At 57.7% G+C, this 19,540-nt stretch overlaps 1 protein-coding gene and 1 long non-coding RNA gene across 3 annotated transcripts in view; one reads left to right on the top strand and one right to left on the bottom strand.

Moving 5' to 3' along the window:
- LOC142063969 (uncharacterized) overlaps window positions 1-9,871 on the bottom strand; it is a 31,495-nt gene extending 21,624 nt beyond the window's left edge. Inside the window, exon 1 of one of the 2 annotated variants that reach the window (XR_012662935.1) lies at window positions 9,572-9,871. This is a non-coding gene — a long non-coding RNA (uncharacterized LOC142063969). The remainder of the gene's footprint in view (window positions 1-9,571) is intronic. The other variant, XR_012662936.1, reaches the window with a different exon arrangement.
- TGM2 (transglutaminase 2) lies at window positions 3,770-19,311 on the top strand. Its single transcript, XM_075108427.1, has 13 exons — window positions 3,770-4,082; window positions 6,409-6,588; window positions 9,015-9,257; window positions 10,460-10,578; window positions 11,424-11,552; window positions 12,219-12,399; window positions 13,424-13,559; window positions 13,688-13,791; window positions 13,926-14,165; window positions 14,348-14,620; window positions 17,250-17,410; window positions 17,681-17,817; window positions 18,132-19,311. Exons 1-13 carry the CDS (start codon window positions 4,073-4,075, stop codon window positions 18,286-18,288), a joined length of 2,070 nt encoding a protein of 689 aa, XP_074964528.1. The 5' UTR covers window positions 3,770-4,072; the 3' UTR covers window positions 18,289-19,311.
- Window positions 19,312-19,540: the final 229 nt, after the last annotated feature.

Genomic DNA, 19,540 nt, shown 5'->3' with positions numbered 1-19,540 from the left:
CCGTTTGTGCTGGCTCCTGGAGCCCCGACACTGCGGGAGCCCTGGTGCAGCACCAAGCCCATCTTGCTCAACCACTGGCCCAGCACCAGAGCTGCCCATGGTGACCAAAAGCCCTGAAACTGGAGTGATGCCCGCACAGAGCCAGCTGCTGCCCCTGCCCAGAACAGTGATATCTGCCTGTACTGCAGTCACCGGTACCAGCTTCTCCTGCCTGCCAGCCTGTCCTTCCTGCCCTCAGGCTGCAGTGCCCTTACAGACCCTGTCTGACACCCCTCGGCTCAGTCCCTACCAGGTACGGAACAGCTACAGGACTTCTCCCCCCACAGATCGGAGCTCCTCTCCAGCTCCAGTGTGTGAGGGATAACTGCCACGTCCTGCGTGCTGGGATCTGTACGGTCAGCCACAAACTCTCCCTGACAGCCCTATCATCGTGAGCATAAAACACTTTCTCCCCCTTTAACCTTTTCCCGAACCTGCATCCCAGTCCTGCTGCCCACTTTCCAGAACTGCCATGCCAGTGTGGAGCCTGAGGCAGGGACAGGACCATGCCACGGTCTATGCCAAGGGGCTCCAGCTGCTGGGGTCGCCGTGCAAGATGGGGAGCAGATGGGTCACCCCAGCTCCAGAGAGCTGCAGGAGGCAGTGGCTCAAGGCCAAGTACCATGCTTTGAGGAACACCCCGGGGTGGGAGGCAAGGCAGGCAAACAGGCAGATCTGTTAAAAGTCAGTTAATAACTTCACAGGGCGACTCAGAGCAAGACACTGTCTCTTTTCATGGCTTGTTTATCTGCCTGCACAAGAGACTGAGTCAGGAAGTGCGGGCCCAGCCAGGGGCTGCCAGCCTCCCCAGCACACACCCAGGAAAGCAAACAGAGGCTCTGCCTGTGTGGGACCCTGAAAGGCCAGAAACCAGCAGGCTTTGAAGCACCTCCAGGGCTGGGGTGGGTGCGAGGGAAGTCACAGTCCTCTGCTGGACACCTTGAGCAAATTAGGAGTTATTTTGGGCATCCAGAAGTGCAAACACCCTCTTAATGCAACCTTGTCATACTAAGGAGAGTAAAAATAACGCCTTCAGTGTGGCTGGCCTTCCATGTGCAGTATTATCCAGTGCTTGGGCAGGCAGGTGCCTCTGCAATACATGGTGGTGAGCGAATTGGGCACTAAAGCCAGAAACAAGGGAATTTTCCTCTCATTGAGATGCTGGGACCAAGCCCAGACAGCCCAGGGGTCCCCAGACAGCCCCAGGGGAATATTGGGCACTCAGCTTCTGCCACTTCTGACAGAGGTGCTGGAGCAGGGACAGACACTGCCAGTCGTTCCTGTGCTGTGCTTAGCCAGAAAACCAGACAGAAATTGTGGTAGCCCCTGCAGCCTGACCAGTGCCAGGTGCTGCGGCTTGCCTGGCCCTGTGCACCCCAAAATCACCAACACCCCTCACAGCAAGGAACTGCTCCTGCTTCTGTGACAAGCAAGAAAAGTCTGTTCTGGATTGCTCTGAGGCAGACAGTGCCATTATGGGCTGCTTGTCACACATTACCCGAAGCAAATTAAACACATCCGTAGCACAGGACCTCACGCTGCTGAGTGCATCCAAAGTTCATGTAGGGTAAGGAAGGAAGAGCTTGTACAGGCAGAGACGCTCCAGCGTGAGCCCAAACACCCTCGCACATGTGACCACTGATGGTGAAGGCTCCTGTGCCCAGGAAGCAGCCCTGGGAGCGGGGTCAGCTTAGGCCAGGCGAAAAAATCTGCCGGCGGGACCATGGGCTCCTGTCGCCACCAGTCCCCCCTCAGCCCCAGCCCTGCAGTGGCTTAGCAAGGGAAAAGGATTCCTGCTCCCCCAGTGCCTGGAGAGCTGGGCAGCCCTCTGGGACCCCCACTCCCAGTGAGCTCTCCCTGCATCCGTGGAAATGGAAACTCAGCTGTGTCTACACTGCTGGCACCAAGGCATCTGGGAAGTAGAAGAGGGTGACGTTAGCAGAGGTTCCTCCCAAGTCCAAGCAAGGAGAGCAGGACCCTGTTGTGGTAATGACAGGGCTGCGCTGACAGGTAGGGCTCACAGGCAGTACCTGCACAGTACATCCCGTGATGAGGTGAGTACTGCTTCGGGTTAGCAGCTGCGGGGGTGAGAAAGGCAGTGCTGATGCCAGCAGTGCACCTGGCGAAGGCTCCCCCACCACCACCTGCACACCCCCAGCTTGTGCATGCATGCAGTGGAGCGGTGCATGGGCAGCTTTCATTAAAACCAGCTGCCCCAAGATTTCCGTCAGCGAGGATTGGCTGCACTTGCTCTAACCTTCCTTACAACATGGTGATGGAGGGGGCTCCCCTGGCCACTGCTGCTCAGCTCCTTCACCAGGGATGTTGCCTTTCCAGGGCCCCTCTGCCCACTGCCATCCAGCGTAACACCGGGCAGAACTGCTGTTAAACCAGCCGTGTGCCCCCACGTGGAGCCCAGCCACACCAGGAGTCCACAGCTTGCTGGGATTTTCCTGGATATCTGCTCTTGCCATGCTCAGACCGTACTGTGACGCTGTCTGTACCCAAAAGCCCTTTGTGGAGCTGGAAGAGGTTGCACGTCAGTGCAGTGCTGCAGTACGCACGAGCAGAAAGTATCACCCATGTCTGGGGGCCCCTTGCCAGGACCGCCCCAAGCCCCAAGCGCCAGGGGAGCAGATCCAGTTGCGCAACTGGCACAAGAAACATCGGGACATGAGGGGAGCCCACAATAGCAGGGCTTTACTGGAGCACAGCCTGTGCGTGGTCATGCGGGGTGACCCTGAGTACACCAAGTGATGGACCCCAACTACTTTCAGGACATTGTCATCACAAGAAGGTCCTTTGTACCCACAGCAGCCCTGGAGTGACACACCAACCACCAAATTTCCTGGGCTCTGGGAGGGGAATGGGGTGAGGAGTCCAGGAGAGCGGGAAGGGACCCCTTGGGCTGAAGAGACTTTCCAGCATGCAGCCGCTTCTGGCACAGGGGCTGCAGCATCCTGCATCCAGTCAAAGGCCAGACAAAGAAGGTTGGCATGGGGCTCCACCGGGAACAAAACCAGTCCTTGGTCCTGGCCCTGGTCAGCTTAAATCACATGAAGAAAAAACAGTAACTAAACAAAGTCTGCTCCAGAGGTGAAACTTCTCAAGACCTTATTCATCACAAGCCAGACCGCTGCTCAGATACCGAGAGCACTCCCAAATCCCAAGACCCCGTGGAGGTGTGGGATCCCTCTGGCTCTGCTAGGCGGTCCAAGTGTGTTGGGCCACCCTTGGAGCGCACAGGGAGGGACAGGACAGGACAGGCAGCACTGCTGGCAGTCCCATGGAGCCACAGACTCCCCCGGCCAGGAGAGAGAGAGCCGATGTGTGGGGCAAGGGCTGCCAGGGAAGGTGCTGGTCCCTGCTCCGTGCACACCTCCCCGTGGTGCTGTGCCCCGGAGCAAACAGCAAGGTTTCCAGCACATATTTCCTCAAACAGCAAGGTTTCCAACACATTTTCACTCTGGTCACTAAGTCTTTTAGGGATACATTTTCGGGAAGGGGGACTGGCAGCTGCAATCCAGAGCAGCCATCCTCCTTGCCAGAAGTGGCCGGGTATGGAGATAAGACACGGGGGATGAAAACTTTATAAGGAGAAAACATTCCCCAATTTTCTGGCACCTCGGTGTGAACTGCACAACCCCTCTCCTCCCTCCCCACTGTTTCTTTTTCCCCTCCTCTTAACCGGCAGCGTTTCCAGCCCCTGCCCGGGGGAGGCTGCGGGGGCCGGCGGCGAGGGGCTGAGCCCCGCGGGCAGGGGCCGGCCCGGCGCTCCTGGGCGGGAGCTGAACCCCCGGCCACTTGGGTCTGGTTTTTTTTTTCCTTTTGGGGGGGGGGGGTGTGGGGTGTGGATATTCTAAATAGGTGGGACCGAAACCACTCCGTTTCCTGGAAACTTTGTTTTCCCTTTCTTCCCCTCCACCATCCCGGGCCGCGGGGGTGTGAGCAGTGGCGGGCGCGGTATAAATGGAACGAGCGGCGGGGCTGGGCGGCAGGCGGTGAGGGGCAGCTTCCCCGGGACCAGGACACCATGGCCGAAGGTAAGACCGCAGAACGATCCCCCTCCGCAGGTGCCGCGGTTTCTGGCCGACGGCGAGCGGGGACCCGCCGCCGCTCCCCGCACCTGCGCGGGGGCGCCCGGGAGCAAAGCGCTCCCGCAGCCGGGGCTCGGCGGCACCTTCAGCCATTAACTTGCTTTCCTGTGAGCCGGAGCGAGAGCCGTCTCACTGAACTCTAAGCTAAAGGCAATAGGGAATGGGAACGACTAAAATATAGGATAGCGACGACGAGAAAAGTGTGGTTTCATGCAGAGCCTGCTCCCTTCCCTCCCTCTGCAGCTACAATGCGCTCTGCCGGCCGGAGCAATGCCAGTATTTGGAGAATGAAGTATGGTGCTATTTAAGGCTTTCAGTGCCCTCAGAGAAGTGTGTTGACAGCTGGACTGGGAACATGTGCCTATGTCCCAACCCTGGCTCAAGGAGGATTTCTGGAGGTTCAGTTAGAAGTAATGCTCCCGGCTTTCAGAAATCCCTCCACATGGGTGGCTTTCCAGACTTGCATGAGGGGGCAAAGATGACCCCCACCTCCCACAGAGCTGTCTCCAGAGGCCCAGGAAACAGGACTGTGTGATACCAATGGGTGCACAGCCCTGCAGGTGGGGCGGCACCACCCTGCCCTAGTGCCCAGCAGTGCTGCAGGCTGTCCCGGCTCACCGAGCTCCCGGCACCACAGCAGCGATGCCAGCGTGGGTCCCTGGGGTCAGGCACTGGCAACTCCCAGCACAAAACTGAGCTGCTGCACCCTGGGCAGCCCTTGCTCCTGCATGACCATGCCTGCGACTCCGCTGCCATCTGCATGCCCTGGCGGCACCAATCACTTTGGGAAGAGAAACTTGCACTGTGAAAAACTCCACTTTTTGTAAATCTGCTGAGAGCAATAATAATCCTGGGTGACTGAGACAAGGAGGAGCTCCAGTCCTGATGTCTTCACACTCTTATTTGCGCTGAGTTTGGCTCAGTGTCAGCGAGGTTTGCACTCACACTGTTCATGTGCTGTAGCACAGAGCCATGCTCCTGCTTACAAAGCAGGAGTTGGTAAGAGAAAGGTCCTTTCTGTGGTTTGACCTGTATCCAGGGCCCCCATGGACCAGCTGGAGGGACTTTGCCCTTATTTACAAACAGTCCCAGCTGTCCACAGCAGCTCTCACAGTGCAGTGGGAACCAGAGATGAGCCTGACCACATCCCGCAGATGCATGCTGTGGTGTCCCCATGCCTGGAGAGTCATTTAACTGTGGGAACAGCAAGCTCAGAGTCAGCCATTTCTACCTGGCACCAGCCCAAGGAGCGCTCAGTGACCACCACTGCTGGCATGCAAGCACAGCCAGGGAGAGCTGTGGCACAAGGGCAGCAAGCAGAGCATTGCCCCTCACAAGACACCCTAGTCCCTGCTGGCACCGAGCTTGTTATGTGCTGTCATGTACTAAACGCTTTTGCTTATTCTGGCAACTAACCTGTTTGATAGCAGAGCATTCAAGGGTCACTGGCTTTGAGTGATGATGAATGATATCACATCGCTTCAGTGTGGTGCCTGGGGCGTCGTGGATGCAGCCACTGGCTGCTGCGGCGCACAGCCCTGCCTGCATCGGCGCTGGGCTGGGAGGCAGAGCAGAGCGCCTGAGGCTGAGGAATCAGACACCCTCTTTGTTACAGAATTTATGGTCAGTCTCTCTAGTTTGTCAGCAGTCACAGAGCGGTAAAGCTGCCTGGAGAGCTGCCCTCAGCCTGGCTGAGGCACAGAACCATCACTGGCATTCTCTGGGCTCAGCAGTGCTCACTTGGGGTGTGCGGAACGCAGACAGCAAATTCCAGCTGATGGGCCCCGCACCTCTCAGAGAGCAGAGATGAGTGCTGGGCTTATGGATGTGGCATGGCTCTGGCAGCACACAGGGCCCCTCCTCTGTGATGATACTGTGGAGAGCAGCACCATAGCACAAGAAATACGCTTGGTTGGGAGGGCAGTGCTTTGCTGTGAGCTCAGCTGACATCTGGCTGCAGGACCCCTGCCCCGGCAGGCTCACAGAGTGTGATGCAAGCCCAGCTCGCAGAGCCCTCTGGGAGGATTGCTCAGAGCCCAGTGCAGCCACAGTGCCCAGAACTGTGCCAGGCACATTGGGGCCCACAGGGCAGCTCGGGGGTAGGAGGCTGCCAAACCCTGGCAGCAAGGTCCAAAACCCCAGGGCTCAGGGTGGGGAGTAACAGCAATCCCTTCCAGTCGGCATACAGGGGCTGCGTGTGCAGGGCATGGCTGTGCCCGGGGCTGGGAGTGTGTGGCAGAGAGGAGAGCTGTATGCACTGCTGTCTTTGCAGATCTGGTGCTGGAGACATGGGACCTGCAATGTGAGCGCAATGGCCGGGAGCACCGGACGGCGGACATGGGCTGCCAGCAGCTGGTGGTGAGGCGGGGGCAGCCCTTCACCATCACCCTGCACTTCTCGGGCAGAGCCTACGAGGAAGGGGTGGACAAACTTGCCTTCAACGTCGAGACGGGTGAGTGCTGCCGTGCCCCGCGCCACGAGTGGGCACCTGCTGTGGCATGAGCTGACCCCTGCCAGAGGGCTCGCTCCATGCTCACGCAGATGCTGCACTGAAGCACCTGCAGCATCTCACGTGGTGTCCCCGCCCTGCCAGAGGCTGGTGCTGTGCACAGCTTTTATACCAAGATTGAGAGAAAAGGTAGAAACTCGACTCCATAACAAGAGCTGAAGGGAAGCAATAAAGAAATAAAAAGCCACCACATCCTCCCCGTGGCCAAGCCAGACTCAGGGCACTCCCGAGCAGCTAGCAAACTGGGAAGTGCCTTGGCTGTGGCCAGGGAACATGCCTGAGTGTCTTGCCCTTCCAAGAAACATCAGCAAAAGTGAATCCTTTCAGCCAGAGGCTTTCACAGCACTTTTGCTGATAGTCTTTTTACCCAGCCACCCTTGCCCCCATTGCTCAGACATCCCTATAGCAGGGTTTGCTCAGGAAGCACAAACCCTCGAGAAAGGAAACATTCCCATTGAGCCTCCCCTGCGCATGGCCCCACTGTGTGTCCTACCCCCCTGAGCAGTGCCAGAGCCCGTACATGAGAGCCAGGTGCAGTCTCTGACAGGTCCCAGTGGATCCATGCCAGGGGATTCTCCTGCTGTTGCTGTAGCCCTGGCAAGAGCCCACTGGGAGCAGCAGGGATGGGGACAGAGACATTGCTCCTGTGGCCAGAGCCAGGCACAGCCACCACGCAGATGCTCAGCCCCTGCCAGCTCAGAGCAAAGGGAGAGGAAACTCTTTCTTGGGCAAGAGTTATTTTGGGTCTGCAGCATCCCGCAGAGTCAGCCAGGCCAGAATTCAATGTGAAACTGCACCCACGCTTCCTTGTAGTGTAAAACACTCTTTCTTTTCCCCAAAAGCTCCGATCCTGCCATGGGGTGACAAATATGAACCCAGCACCCCCCAGCTTCACCCTAAACTGGCAGCTTCCTCAGTCTCAAAGCAGCTGTGGCAGGGGTCCGCCTGCCCACCACTCAAACATGCCAGGTTTTTACTAGGTCTTGCTACATCCTGGGTGACCCTAGGCTGGTTTTGCAAGTGAGGAGAATCCCCCAAGCACAGCCCCCTAAGGTGAAGGCACAGGAAGCGGCTGCTGTCAGGCTGGAGCACAGCCTGAGCTTGCAGAAAAAAGGCAAAGGTGCTTCAGCTCTTGCAAAGGCCCTGCCTGAGGTGGCCCTGGCATGTCCCTCACCAGGGCTGGCAAGGTGCAGCCAGGGCAGGGGCTGCCAGACCTGTCCCCCAGGGCAGTGAAGCCACCACGGCTGCATGCCACCTCCTGCAGGAAAGAGAAAAACGGCTCTGTGCAAAAATAGAGCCCATATCTTTAAAGCAGACATGCTTGAAGAGCCCTACCCAGGCGCCTGGGGCCCTGGAGGGGGGTGCCGTGGGTTTTGCAGGCAGGGAGGAGGGGGAGGAGGAGGAGGAGGAGGAGAGGCAGGCTTCTGTGGCTGCCCATCCCCATGGCAGTGCCACGCTGGCCCTTGCCAAAAGGACAGGGTTAGCTCAGCCCAGCCTCCCTGAAAGGACAGAGAGGATAAACTGTGTCACTTTCATGAGTATTTTTGGTGACTTGCCTGGCATCCTGCCCACAATGTAGGCAAAGGCTGGCAGGGGACCAGCCCAAGGCTGCGGTCCTGGCAAGGGGAGCACACTGCAGGACCACCACTGCCCTGGCTGCCGGCCAGCCCTGCACGGGCACCGTCATCGCTGTGGAGCCACACTTGGCCAGGGCTGGACGTCACCACGCCCTGGAGGAGCAGTGTTTGGAGCTGGCTTGGCACAGGTGGCTTGGACGCAGCCTCGTGCTCGGAAGGGCCAGCAGGGATCATGTTGTCCTCGGCTCGAGTGTTTCGGCCACTGATGTAATCGCTAATCATGGGATGTTTGCAGCAACGGCTGAGGCTGCCCGCATAGCAGGGCTCCCACTGAGAGCACCCTGGTGATGGGGGCCCTGGCATCAGCAGCCGGGCTCTGCCAGGGCCCCCATGCCATGCACTGTGGCGGGACCAGGCTGCATGGGCACAGGGACTGGGCTGCTCTGCTCTGAGCAGAAGCAGGAACGGGTGCAGCTGAGGGGAGAAGACATGGCCCTGGGGTGGGGGCACTCCCTCCACTCTGCTGGCTCTGGGGCACCTATGAGGCGAGTCCCTCCATCCTGCCCTTTCCCAAACAGCAAGAGACATGTCTGAACATCCCACAGCTGGGCTGCCCCGTGTCCCTGATACCCAATAAAAATAAATGAACATTCCTCGGCAGCCGCTGCACGACAGAGGGCAGGGGCACACCATGGGCACTTGCGGGGCAGGTCTTCTTGGTGCAGCCCCTGCAGCATGGAGCTTCCAGGGCCCCTGGAGAACCAGGAGAGCTGATGTGCTCCTTCTTGGCAGGGCCCTGTCCTGACAAGACATCAGGAACCAGGTCCCACTTTGCTGTGACTGACTTCCCGGATGAGTCGAGCTGGAGCGCCGTGGTCCAGCAGCAGGATGGGGGCTCCCTCTCCGTCTCGCTCTGCTCCCCTACTAGCGCCTGCATCGGCCGCTACAGCCTGATACTGGAGACCTCCACCGGCTACCAGGGCACCAGCTGCCACATCGGGGACTTCATTCTGCTCTTTAACGCCTGGCACCCAGGTGAGGCTTTCACCTTTCTGAGACCAGGGTTCCCCAGGTGAAGGGAGCATGAGCCACCCCGCCTCAGCTCTGCCAGAGCACTGTAACCCTCTGTGTCTCACCCCGTTGCAGACCCTAAGTGCCCCAAGCCCCACCTGAGATCAGGTCACAGCAGAAATCCTCATTTTGCTTCCACCTCCATGCGGTCCCCACAGCAGGTTGGGGCCACAAGGACCATCCCCAGTCCCAGGATACACACAGCCCCTTTGTCAGCACCCCAAACACCCAACACCCCATCTGGGCTCCCCACCATGCAATGTCCCACAGGAACTCACTTCTGCAGCACTGGTGTGAAGCCCAAGGCAGGTCCCAGCAGCGGCTCCCAGCCAGGCAGTAGGCAGAGCAACAGCCTCTAATTAATTGCCCCCACCCGCTCCCAGACTGGGCGCCTTACTGTGGGCTCAGGGACAAGCCCTCTGTGCTTCCAGGGGTGTCACTGCTCTGGTGAAATTTGGGCAGCCAACACCATCACTGACACCAATCAGTGCTGCAGGGTTTAACGATGCTGGGTGAACAACAGCTGGGATTTTCACCTCTCCATGTCCTTCCTCTGCCCTGAGGAGCAGCCCTGTGCCGCCCCACTCCCAGCTCCACCCAGCCAGACCTGGGCTGAAACAGCCGATTTCCTGAATCCCAAATGCTTGGTGATGGCTCCACTGAGATAAAGGGCTTTAGGAAGTTTTGTTTGCCCAGAGCCGTGCCAAGCATTGGTCCTGAGGATGTATGTATTCAATTTTTCTCTGAAAACATTTCCAGTAAATAGTGATTTTTCCAGCAGTAACTGCTGTGCAAGCAAAATGACCTGAGCTGCGATCTCAGCTAGTGTTCCTGGTTCCCTCTGCTTGCTTCTCCCACCAGGGAGTTTCCCCTCTTGGGAAAAGACCCGACTCCATAAAACAAAAGGGAGGAAAGAAAGACAAGGAAGAACGGAAAAGAAAACCACAAGGCTGAAATTTTCTCATCAGCTGAAATCAAACTGGGTTGAAATTCTTCAGCAGCTTTTTCAGATGGGAGCAGTTCCAGCCCCTGTTGCCTCATTTCCCACCAGACCCATCCCCAGTCACTGCCCAGCATGTCCCTGGGGAGGTGGGGGAGCCCTGATCAGGGCTGTGGGGCGCAGGGCAGAGCTCCGTCCCTGCCCCCATCTCTCACTCTCCTCACAGGGGACACAGTTTTCCTCCAAGACGAGAACGAGCGCTATGAGTACGTGCTGTCCCAGCAGGGACTCATCTACCAGGGTTCCCGTGACTACATCACTTCCACCGCCTGGAACTTTGGTCAGGTGAGTGGAGCACGGCCCCTGGGACCACCGGGACCCCTGGCTGAGCACAGTCTGTGCAGCCCGGCAGTGCAGGGCACAGGAGCTGGTGCCACGTGTGTGTCCCCGAATGTGCACACCGAATGAGGCCAGCACCTCGAGGAGGACCCGGTCCCACCACACAGCTATGGGACAAACAAAGAAAAATCTCATTTTTGAGAGGGGAATGTGCTGACTTTGAAGCATGGCAGAGCAAGGGGAGTGTTCCTGTACAGCTCCTGGGGGGCCCGGGGCTGCACAGTCCTAATCGCAGCGGCCACACTGTGCTGGGAGCCAGCACCTGATAACACGCTTCCCAGCACTGTGCTGGCCATGCTGATAAGGCAGCGCCTGTGGCCCGAGCTGCAGCCCCTCATGGTGACACTGGGCCTCTGGCACTGGGGGAGCCTGGCTGTCCTCCCCGAGTGCTGGGCTGTCCTGGAGGGGCCATGGGAATAGGGGTGCCCGTGGCCCCCGCAGGATCCGCATCTTGATTTGAGGAAGGGCTGTGACTCCCCCAGTGATGGGAAAGAGGTGGTTTTCCCCAGAGGTCAGGTCCGTGCCTGACGCCTGTGTAGTGGCAGCTGCAGAGCAGGATCTGGCCGTGGTGTGAGGGCTCTGCCAGTCGCAGCACCAACCCCTTGTCATGGTGGCACCAATGAGGGGTGTCACTCAGCGGGCGCCAGCTAGGGAAGGGAGACCCATGACCCCCATGTGCCTGGCAGCTCCATTTGCAGGGGTATTGTGGTGGAAGAGGGAGGGAAGACAGAGACAGGAGAGCCGCTGTGCATCGTGGGGACCTCAAACACCTTTTTTCCACTCTCCGCCAGTTTGAGGATGACATCTTGTCTATCTGCCTCAAGATGCTGGACACTAACCCCAGGTTCCTGAGGGACCAGAACCGGGATTGCTCCCGCCGCAACAACCCTGTGTACATTGGCAGGGTGGTGAGTGCGATGGTGAGTCCTGTGGAGCCCCGGCTGCCAGTGCACCCTGCAGTGTGTCCCCAGGATCCCCGGCACCCCATGTCCCCCCTGCTACGGTTGAGACCCAGCTACAGGTCTCAGCTACACCTGTGACAGAGAGGTGGCATTTGACATTCCATCCCAGTTACGCCTGTTTCCTTCCCAGAGGAGTTTCACATCCCCTTTACAACCTTTCCTGCTATTGCTCTCGTATCACGTATATATTTAAGATACTTTTAAGAGGACAGAAATAGCAGAGGTGTGGACACACCATCCCAGGAGCAGCCTTTGCTCCTCACTGACTACTGCAGGTGATAATCATACCCAAACTCTCAGGCAGGAGGACATTTTTCTAAAATCCATCCCCAGTTAGTGCACCCCAATAATGCCCTCTCCACCTCATCCTGTCCTCCCATCTGTGCATCCCCAGCACGCCGGGATGCAGGCAGCTGCGGCGCAAGAGTGTGCCAGGATGCATGTGGACGCACGCTCTTGCGCCGCAGCCGCCTGCCTCCTGGCAAGCTCTTGCATGGCTCCAGGACGGCTAATCGGGGTGACAGCACATGCGAGCTGGGGGAAGGCACTTTCCCTCCCTCACCAGCCTGCTCCCACCCCTCCATGCCCAGTCCATCCATTGCAGTCCCCCTTGTCATGCCGCAGGTAAATTGTAACGATGAGGACCGGGGTGTGCTGGCGGGGCGGTGGGACAACCATTATGAAGATGGGATGAGCCCAATGGCCTGGATTGGGAGCGTGGATATTCTTAAGAGGTGGAAGAAATTTGGGTGCCAGCCAGTCAAGTACGGCCAGTGCTGGGTCTTCGCTGCTGTGGCATGTACCGGTGAGAGCAGACCTCTCCCATCTCCCCTTCCCTGCATGACGGGGTCACCCATTTCCCCCCCATCTCCCACCCTGGCCCCCTGTCCTCCACCCCACTCCCTGTGTTGCAGCAGGAGGGAACCGCTGAGGCTGATTACAATCAGCCTGAAATGATTGCTTTGCAATTAAGCTCTCTGTTATTCTAGTTTTTCAGGAAATGATGGGAAAAAAATGATAGAAAAGGGATAAAAATGAAAGAACTTTTCAATTAGTGCTGTCTCACTGGCCAGGCCAGGCAGAGAGGGAGGGGCTGGATGCATGGCACAGCAGAAGGAAAGTGGCTTTAAGGTCAAGTCATCAATCCACTAAGATCAAAATAATTTCACTGCCACCAGGGCAGTTGGGCTGGGGCAAAGGAAGAAAAATTCCAGCCTTGCTTCTGTTGAGAACTGCATACGCACATTTGCACGCTCGCAAATGCCCTCAGAAAAATGCTGCACTTGCAGGGTTGTATGAGTGCGCGTGTGCATTTATATATCACAGATATACAAGATCTCCTTTAGAGCAGAGAAATAGCAAAAAACTAAAGTGGATTTTTTGCTACTTACAGAAGTTTATAGTCTTCCTTTGAGCGTTATAACTACCTCCCTGTTCCCCAGGGAGCTCCGCTTGCAGCAAAAGGCAGCTGTGTGATTAAATAAGAGGTTGCAGTGCACTGCTGCCCGTGCACTCCCTCAAAAGCACTCGCAGATGCTTTTGTGCCTTTTTCCTACTGCAATATCAAAACCCAGCAGACTGTCAGTGCCGCGTGCCACCCATCCCACCCGCGGCACGCCAAGTTCCATGGCAACTGCAGGAACTGGCTTGTCCTGGGGATCAGTCCCTGGGCACCCCTTTGAGGGGGAAAGGGAAGGGCAGAAGCCATAGAAATCCGGGGCTGTGCAAACCTGGGGCTGCCTGGGACAGGAGCCTTGCAAACCCAGGACCCCTGGTGCCAGGACCCTGTCTCATCCCACCCTGCCTCATCCCACCCTGCCTCCCCACAGTCATGCGGTGCCTGGGGATCCCCAGCCGAGTGGTGACCAACTACTACTCAGCCCATGACACCAACGGCAACCTGGTCATCGACCGCTACCTCAACGAGATGGGGGAGGAAGTCCAGCACTCCAAGGACATGATCTGGTGAGCAGCACAGCAGGACCCCAACCTGCCCACCCCTGGGGCAGTGTTTGCCCCTTCCCTAGCACTTCCCTGGAGCCCAGCAGGTGCTGGGGGAGGCTGAGGGCCCTATGTCATGACTTCCCTTGCAGGAACTTCCACTGCTGGGTGGAGTCCTGGATGGCTCGTCCAGACCTGGCACCTGGCTATGATGGGTGGCAGGTGCTGGACCCAACCCCCCAGGAGAAGAGCGAAGGTACGGCATGCAGAGTGCGGGTGCTCTGTCCCATCCCCCACCTCCAGCACAGCAGGGTCTCCCCCTGCCACGACCACATCTTGCCCCTGTGGTGGCTGAACCTTGGGTGGTGACAGCAGCTCCACTCCCTGCAGGGGTTTTCTGCTGCGGGCCAGCCCCTGTCAGAGCCATCAAGGAGGGCGATCTGCAGCTGAAGTACGACATCCCCTTCATCTTTGCGGAGGTGAATGCTGACGTGGTGTACTGGGTAGTGCAGCGTGATGGGTCACATAAGAAGACCATCCACTCCTCGGTCGTGGGGAAGAACATAAGCACCAAGAGCGTGGGCAGGGACAGCAGGGAGGACATCACCCACACCTACAAGTACCCAGAGGGTATGGAGAAGCAGCATGGGCAGAGATGCCCCGTGGGGGGGGGCTGTTGAGAAACAGAGTGGAGAAACAACTAATTAATTCAGCAACTGTACCAGGAAGGCTCAAGGGATCAGAGCAAAGCAGCCTGGACCATGGCCTCCTGGTAGCCCCCTGGGAACTACATTTTTTTTCATGCACTACAGGGTCTGAAAAGGAGAGAGAAGTGTTTGTGAAGGCAGAGCACAAGACAAAATCTCTCAGGGAGGAGGATGAGGGATTGCACCTCAAGATCAAGCTGTCAGAGGGTGCAAACAATGGCTGTGACTTCGACGTCTTTGCCGTCATCAACAACAACACGGAGACGGAGCGGGTCTGCAGGCTCATGCTGTGTGCTCGAACCGCCAGCTACAACGGCACCATCGGGCCCCAGTGTGGCATGAAGGACCTGCTCAACGTCACCCTCACAGCCCAGGAAGGTAAGAGACCTGCTGTCAGCGAGGAAAGGACGCTTTGGTGAGGGCTGGGGTCAGGTCAGCAATTTTCCTGTTTTCAGCTGCACCTCCAGAGTCTGTGGTGAGGCCACGGTGCCAGGGTGGGGTCCCCCCAGCAGAGCACCCCTGTTCCGGCTGGGGCAGCCCTTACAGCCAGCAGGAGGGAGCCACTGCTGCTAGGTCTGGGCTCCGTGCCAACAGCTTTCCAGAGAGGAAACCCTGGTTGCGGTTGCCTGCTCTGCACACTCAACAGCTGAGCCACAATAAGAGCTGGGCACGTCCTATCAGGGGGTTGATGTGGGGAACGGGGCCCAGGAAGGGGTACAGGCTTGTCACAAAGTCCCACAGCCCTGCTCAGGACCTCAAGGTCAGCACAAGCCTCCCTGAAAACACAGTGTGAGCCAAGGGCTAGGTTTAGCTTTCAGCCTTCCCCATCCTTGCTCCTCCAGCTTGGCACAGCCCACCACTGCAGGCGTCGTTGTATTCCCTCTCAGTGCACCACCACCACCAGTTCATCAGGTCAGCACACTCCAGGCTGGCTTGGGCAGCAACTGGAGGTTTCTGTTTAATCCCATGGAATAATGGCAGCTTTAAAGCACAGCCTGGGGCTGAGCGGCAGGGAGAGCCAGCACCCAGAGCTGGTGCCAGGGCATTTATCCATCCAGCAGCCCCACACCATGTCACCGCCATTCACCAGCAACTGCCTCGGTGGGCAAAGGCCCGGGATGGCAGGGGCCCGTGCGAGCTGCAGCTCTGTCACAAGGCATTGCGTGGTGAGCAATGCCTCCTTCAGGGGCTTCCTCCTCTTTTATCTACCACTGCAGATTTTTAATCTTTGATGAAAGGACAAGGAACATTGCTCAGGCAGGGGGCTGGAAAGGCATTTAGAGCAGGACAAAAGTTACTGCCTTTGTATCCATCATGCTGAGGGAGCAAGCTGTGCGCATCTCAGGGCTGTCATCCCAGGGTGCTCTGCTGCACTTGTCTGCATCCCTCTCTTGCTCTTCCAAACAATTCCGCTTCACAAGCTGGAGCTGGGCTAAGCTGGTCTCTCCAGCAGGATTTTTCTACAGGCAGGGAGAGTGGGACCTGACCCTGGGTCAGCTCCGATAGCACGGTCCCAGGCTGGTCACAGCATGCTGAAGCTCTTGGCAGCTCCTCAGGCAGGCACACCAGCTCACAGTGTTTCACCACAGAGCTCTCCTGGTGGGGACCACTGAACTGTTGTTTGCCTTTGTTACAAACCAGCATTACTGCTAGTAATTAAACACGCGTTTTGATTTATGTCAGTTTTCCACAGACCCTTCAGGGCTTGGAAACATAAGACATCTGCTGTGCTGGAACAGCCTAATTTTTAATCTTTGCCAAGATCTGCTCTCCTAACGGGGCCTGTAGCACATGCAGCACTCGGCTCTGCTATTTGTTGACCTGCATTAAGACAATAACGAACGTGCCCGCTCTTACTGCTGCGAAGGGAAGCGAGACGCTGCCTTTGCTCGTGCTGGCACACCCTCCCCGTGATGTTGGCATGGGCTGGTACCAGCGCCTGCAGAGCAGCTCTGAAGCCTCCTGCGGGGGCCATGCATTGCCCAGCTGGCTGGAGGAGCCCCGCTGGCCTTCAGGGTCTTGAACATTCCTGCCCACAGGTTAATCCAACGTCATTTTCTCTGAAGCTTTAGTTACAAGCTCCTGAAGATTCTTTCCCCAGCTCCTGCCTGGGAATACAGACCCCAGGACACCCCACACTGCAACCTTTTGGGAGCCCCTGTGCTCTGCGCTGGTGCAGGGAGCCCAGCTGGAGCAGGGCAGGGCCCATCCCTTTCCCTACAGCCTCAGCCAATGCTGCAGCACTTCACATCCTGCCCCAGGAACACTGGGCTTCACTTCCAGCAGTCATGGCCTCCCCAGGGTCCTCCCCCAAGACAGCCCTGCAGCTGGTTGCCTTCAGCCTCCTTCCCTCCTCAGCACAAGACAGCTCGAAAGGGCTTTGGGATAAACAACACTCAAAGCTGAGCAAGGGCAGTTGCCAGGAAGCCAGGCTACTCCTGCCGCCAGCACCAGCCCCTCCAGGGCCTGAGTGCAGGCACATCCCTGGGGTCCTGCCCTGGCATGTGGCTCCTTCCCCTCCCCATGCCCTGAACATCACTCTGACACTTGGTTTCAGAGCCCTGGTCAGGCTGCGAGGTCCCTCCCCACCAACCTGAGCCAGGCGCTTGCAGCCCTGCTTCCCTGTACAGGCAGGAGCAGCACCAGCACCCCCAGGACCCAGCTGGGCACAGGGTGACTATCTGCAGGTGTCGACAGCTCATTTGGGAAACACCAGCAATCTGGAGATTGACAGCTAAACATAACCTGTTTTCTTTGGGAAGCGATTAGGATTAACACCCCCCAGGCACAGCCTTGTTTGTGGGCTCATGGTGCCCCTTCCCCACAGAACTACCCCCAGTGCTGCAGGGACCCCAGCTCCCTCAAGGCTTTCCCATCCTTGCAAGGTGCCTGGAGCGTCTCCTGGGGAGCCCAGACCATCCCAGCAGCAGCTGGGTGCCAGCACAGGACCACAGGCACTGGGCTGGGGAGGGGGTGAGCCCTGACTCCACTCTGCTTCCCCTTCCAGAGAAGAGTGTGCCCCTGCGCGTCCTGTACAAGGAGTACAGGGAGAACCTGACCCACGACAACTTCATCAAGGTGGTGGCTCTCCTGACTGAGTACCAGACTGGTGACATTGTTGTGGCCATGAGGGATGTCTACATCCAGAATCCAGAGATCAAGATCAGGGTAAGGGCCCAGCACCCTGTCCTGGGCAGGTTAAGGGGGGACATTTCCCATTCACAGAGGGTTGCTGCAATCACCGTCAGGGCTTGGTCCCAGTGACCTGAGGCCTAGGGCTGTGGCAACCCCATCATGGTGCTTGGGGAGCAGGTCCTGCATCCCTAAGTGGGGCTGTATCGCCAAGGACCTGTCTCAGCCCTGCCAGTTTCAGGCCAGGCAGAGCACTGCAGCCCCCAGGCAGGGCAGTGCTGGATGTCCAACCCCATCTCCTTGCAGATTTTAGGGGAGCCGATGCAGAATCGGAAGCTGGTGGCAGAGATCAGCCTGGTGAATCCCCTCACGGTCCCCCTGAACAACTGCATATTCATGGTGGAGGGCACTGGCCTCACCAACGGGCAGCAGATCAAGGAGCTGTAAGAGCTTTTCCTCTCTTTACCTGGTTGGGCTGTTGGGAATGGGACGGGGGCGGATTATTGTGCCTGGAGCCTTCTCAGGGAGGGCAGCCCTGGGCCCATGGGCCCAGCAGGAGCTGGAGCCACACCAGTCCCTGCAGGGGCTCAGAGCATCTCTGCCCCACACCTCACTGGGAGGGGGGGCTTGACTATGCCACTGGGGGTCCCTGATTCCCAGGATCCCACTGCCATCTTGCAGCACCACAGGCACAGGGAGGGTAATGGGTCACCAGGTGGGAGAGGGTCTACCCCACTGACCCCCTGCTCTCCCCCAGTGAGGAGCCTGTGGAGCCGCAGGCAGAGGCCAAGTTCAGGGTGGATTTGGTGCCATCCCAGGCGGGACTGCGCAAGCTGCTGGTGGACTTCGAGAGCGACAAGCTGATGGGAGTGAAGGGCTACCGCAACGTCATCATTGCACCCCAGCCCAAGTGAGCAGCCTCCGTGCCCCCCCACCGCAGCAACCCTGCCTCCCCACCCGCTTGGGCCTCACCAGCCCCACCACTTGCTTTAGCCCAAGACAGTCCCAGCAGCACATGGAAGGACAACTGCAGAAGCCCAGTGTGACCCCAATGCAGCAGCTGCAGTGCTGCATTCCTCCTCAAGAGCACTCAGTGCTGTGGGGACAGAAGTGACAGGAGGAGGGACAGGCTGGGGGCATTCAGGGGCTTCCTGTGGCAGCCACTCGCTTCACCTTTCCCTCACCCTGCAGGGTGGAAACGGCCCCAGACTGCCTGTCCCCCAGCCTGGGCTCAGCAGGGGCCCCCCTGAGCCCAGCACAGCTGGGCAGTGGGCCTTCCCCTCCTCTTCCTGCAGCGCTGACAGCCTTGGGCTGCAGAGCAGATTTCATAAACTGAGCAGCAGAACAAACTACTTTAGCACTGAATGCACCTCAGCCATGCTCATGCGTGCTGTTATAATTCTCTAAACATAGTTTGGTAAAGATTGTATACTGTGAGCATAAAGATGTTTATACGCTGTATACAACAAAAATCTATTTGTAGCTATATAAATACATACTGCTTACAGAATCATTAAGGTTGGAAAAGACCTCTAGGATCATCAAGTACAACCATCAACCCAACACTACCATGCCTCCTAAGCCATGCCCTGAAGTGCTATGTCCACACATCTTTTAAATACCTCCAGGGATGGTGACTCTACCACCTCTCTGGGCAGCCTCTCCCAACATCTGACCACTCTCTCAGTAAAGAAATTCTTCCTAATATCCAAACTAAACCCCCCCTGATGCAGCTGGAAGCCATTTCCTCTTGTTCTATCACTAGTGACCTGGGAGAAGAGACCAGTATAACCCTACTGCACAGCTAAAAGCAGGGTATTCACCTTAATAATTGTTCCCATCACTGCAAACACTGCAGTGAGGGATGGGATGTTACCTTGATGTGAATTAACTATGCAAGCACTGAATGAAAACTTTATTTTTCACTTTTAAAGCCATCCCGGCTCTTCTTGAGTATCCTTACTGAACAGAGGCGCCCAGCAGCTCCTCACCCAGCACCTCAGTGGGTGGAGGGTATGTTCACCCTCAGGCCAGCACTGAAGCTGTGGGTTTATTGCTGTGGCCCATGTTTGCTGCACTAAAGCCATGCTGTCAGCTCCGCTTCAGCCACCTCCCTCCGCCCTGAGGTGCGGAGCCAGCAAAGCCCAGCATTCTCAGGGTGCTCTG

Source organism: Phalacrocorax aristotelis, chromosome 13 (assembly GCF_949628215.1).
Source record: "Phalacrocorax aristotelis chromosome 13, bGulAri2.1, whole genome shotgun sequence".
In the NCBI taxonomy this organism is placed as follows: domain Eukaryota; kingdom Metazoa; phylum Chordata; class Aves; order Suliformes; family Phalacrocoracidae; genus Phalacrocorax; species Phalacrocorax aristotelis.
Note: the sequence above shows the minus strand (reverse complement) of the source record. Positions and strands in the feature narration are given on the sequence as shown.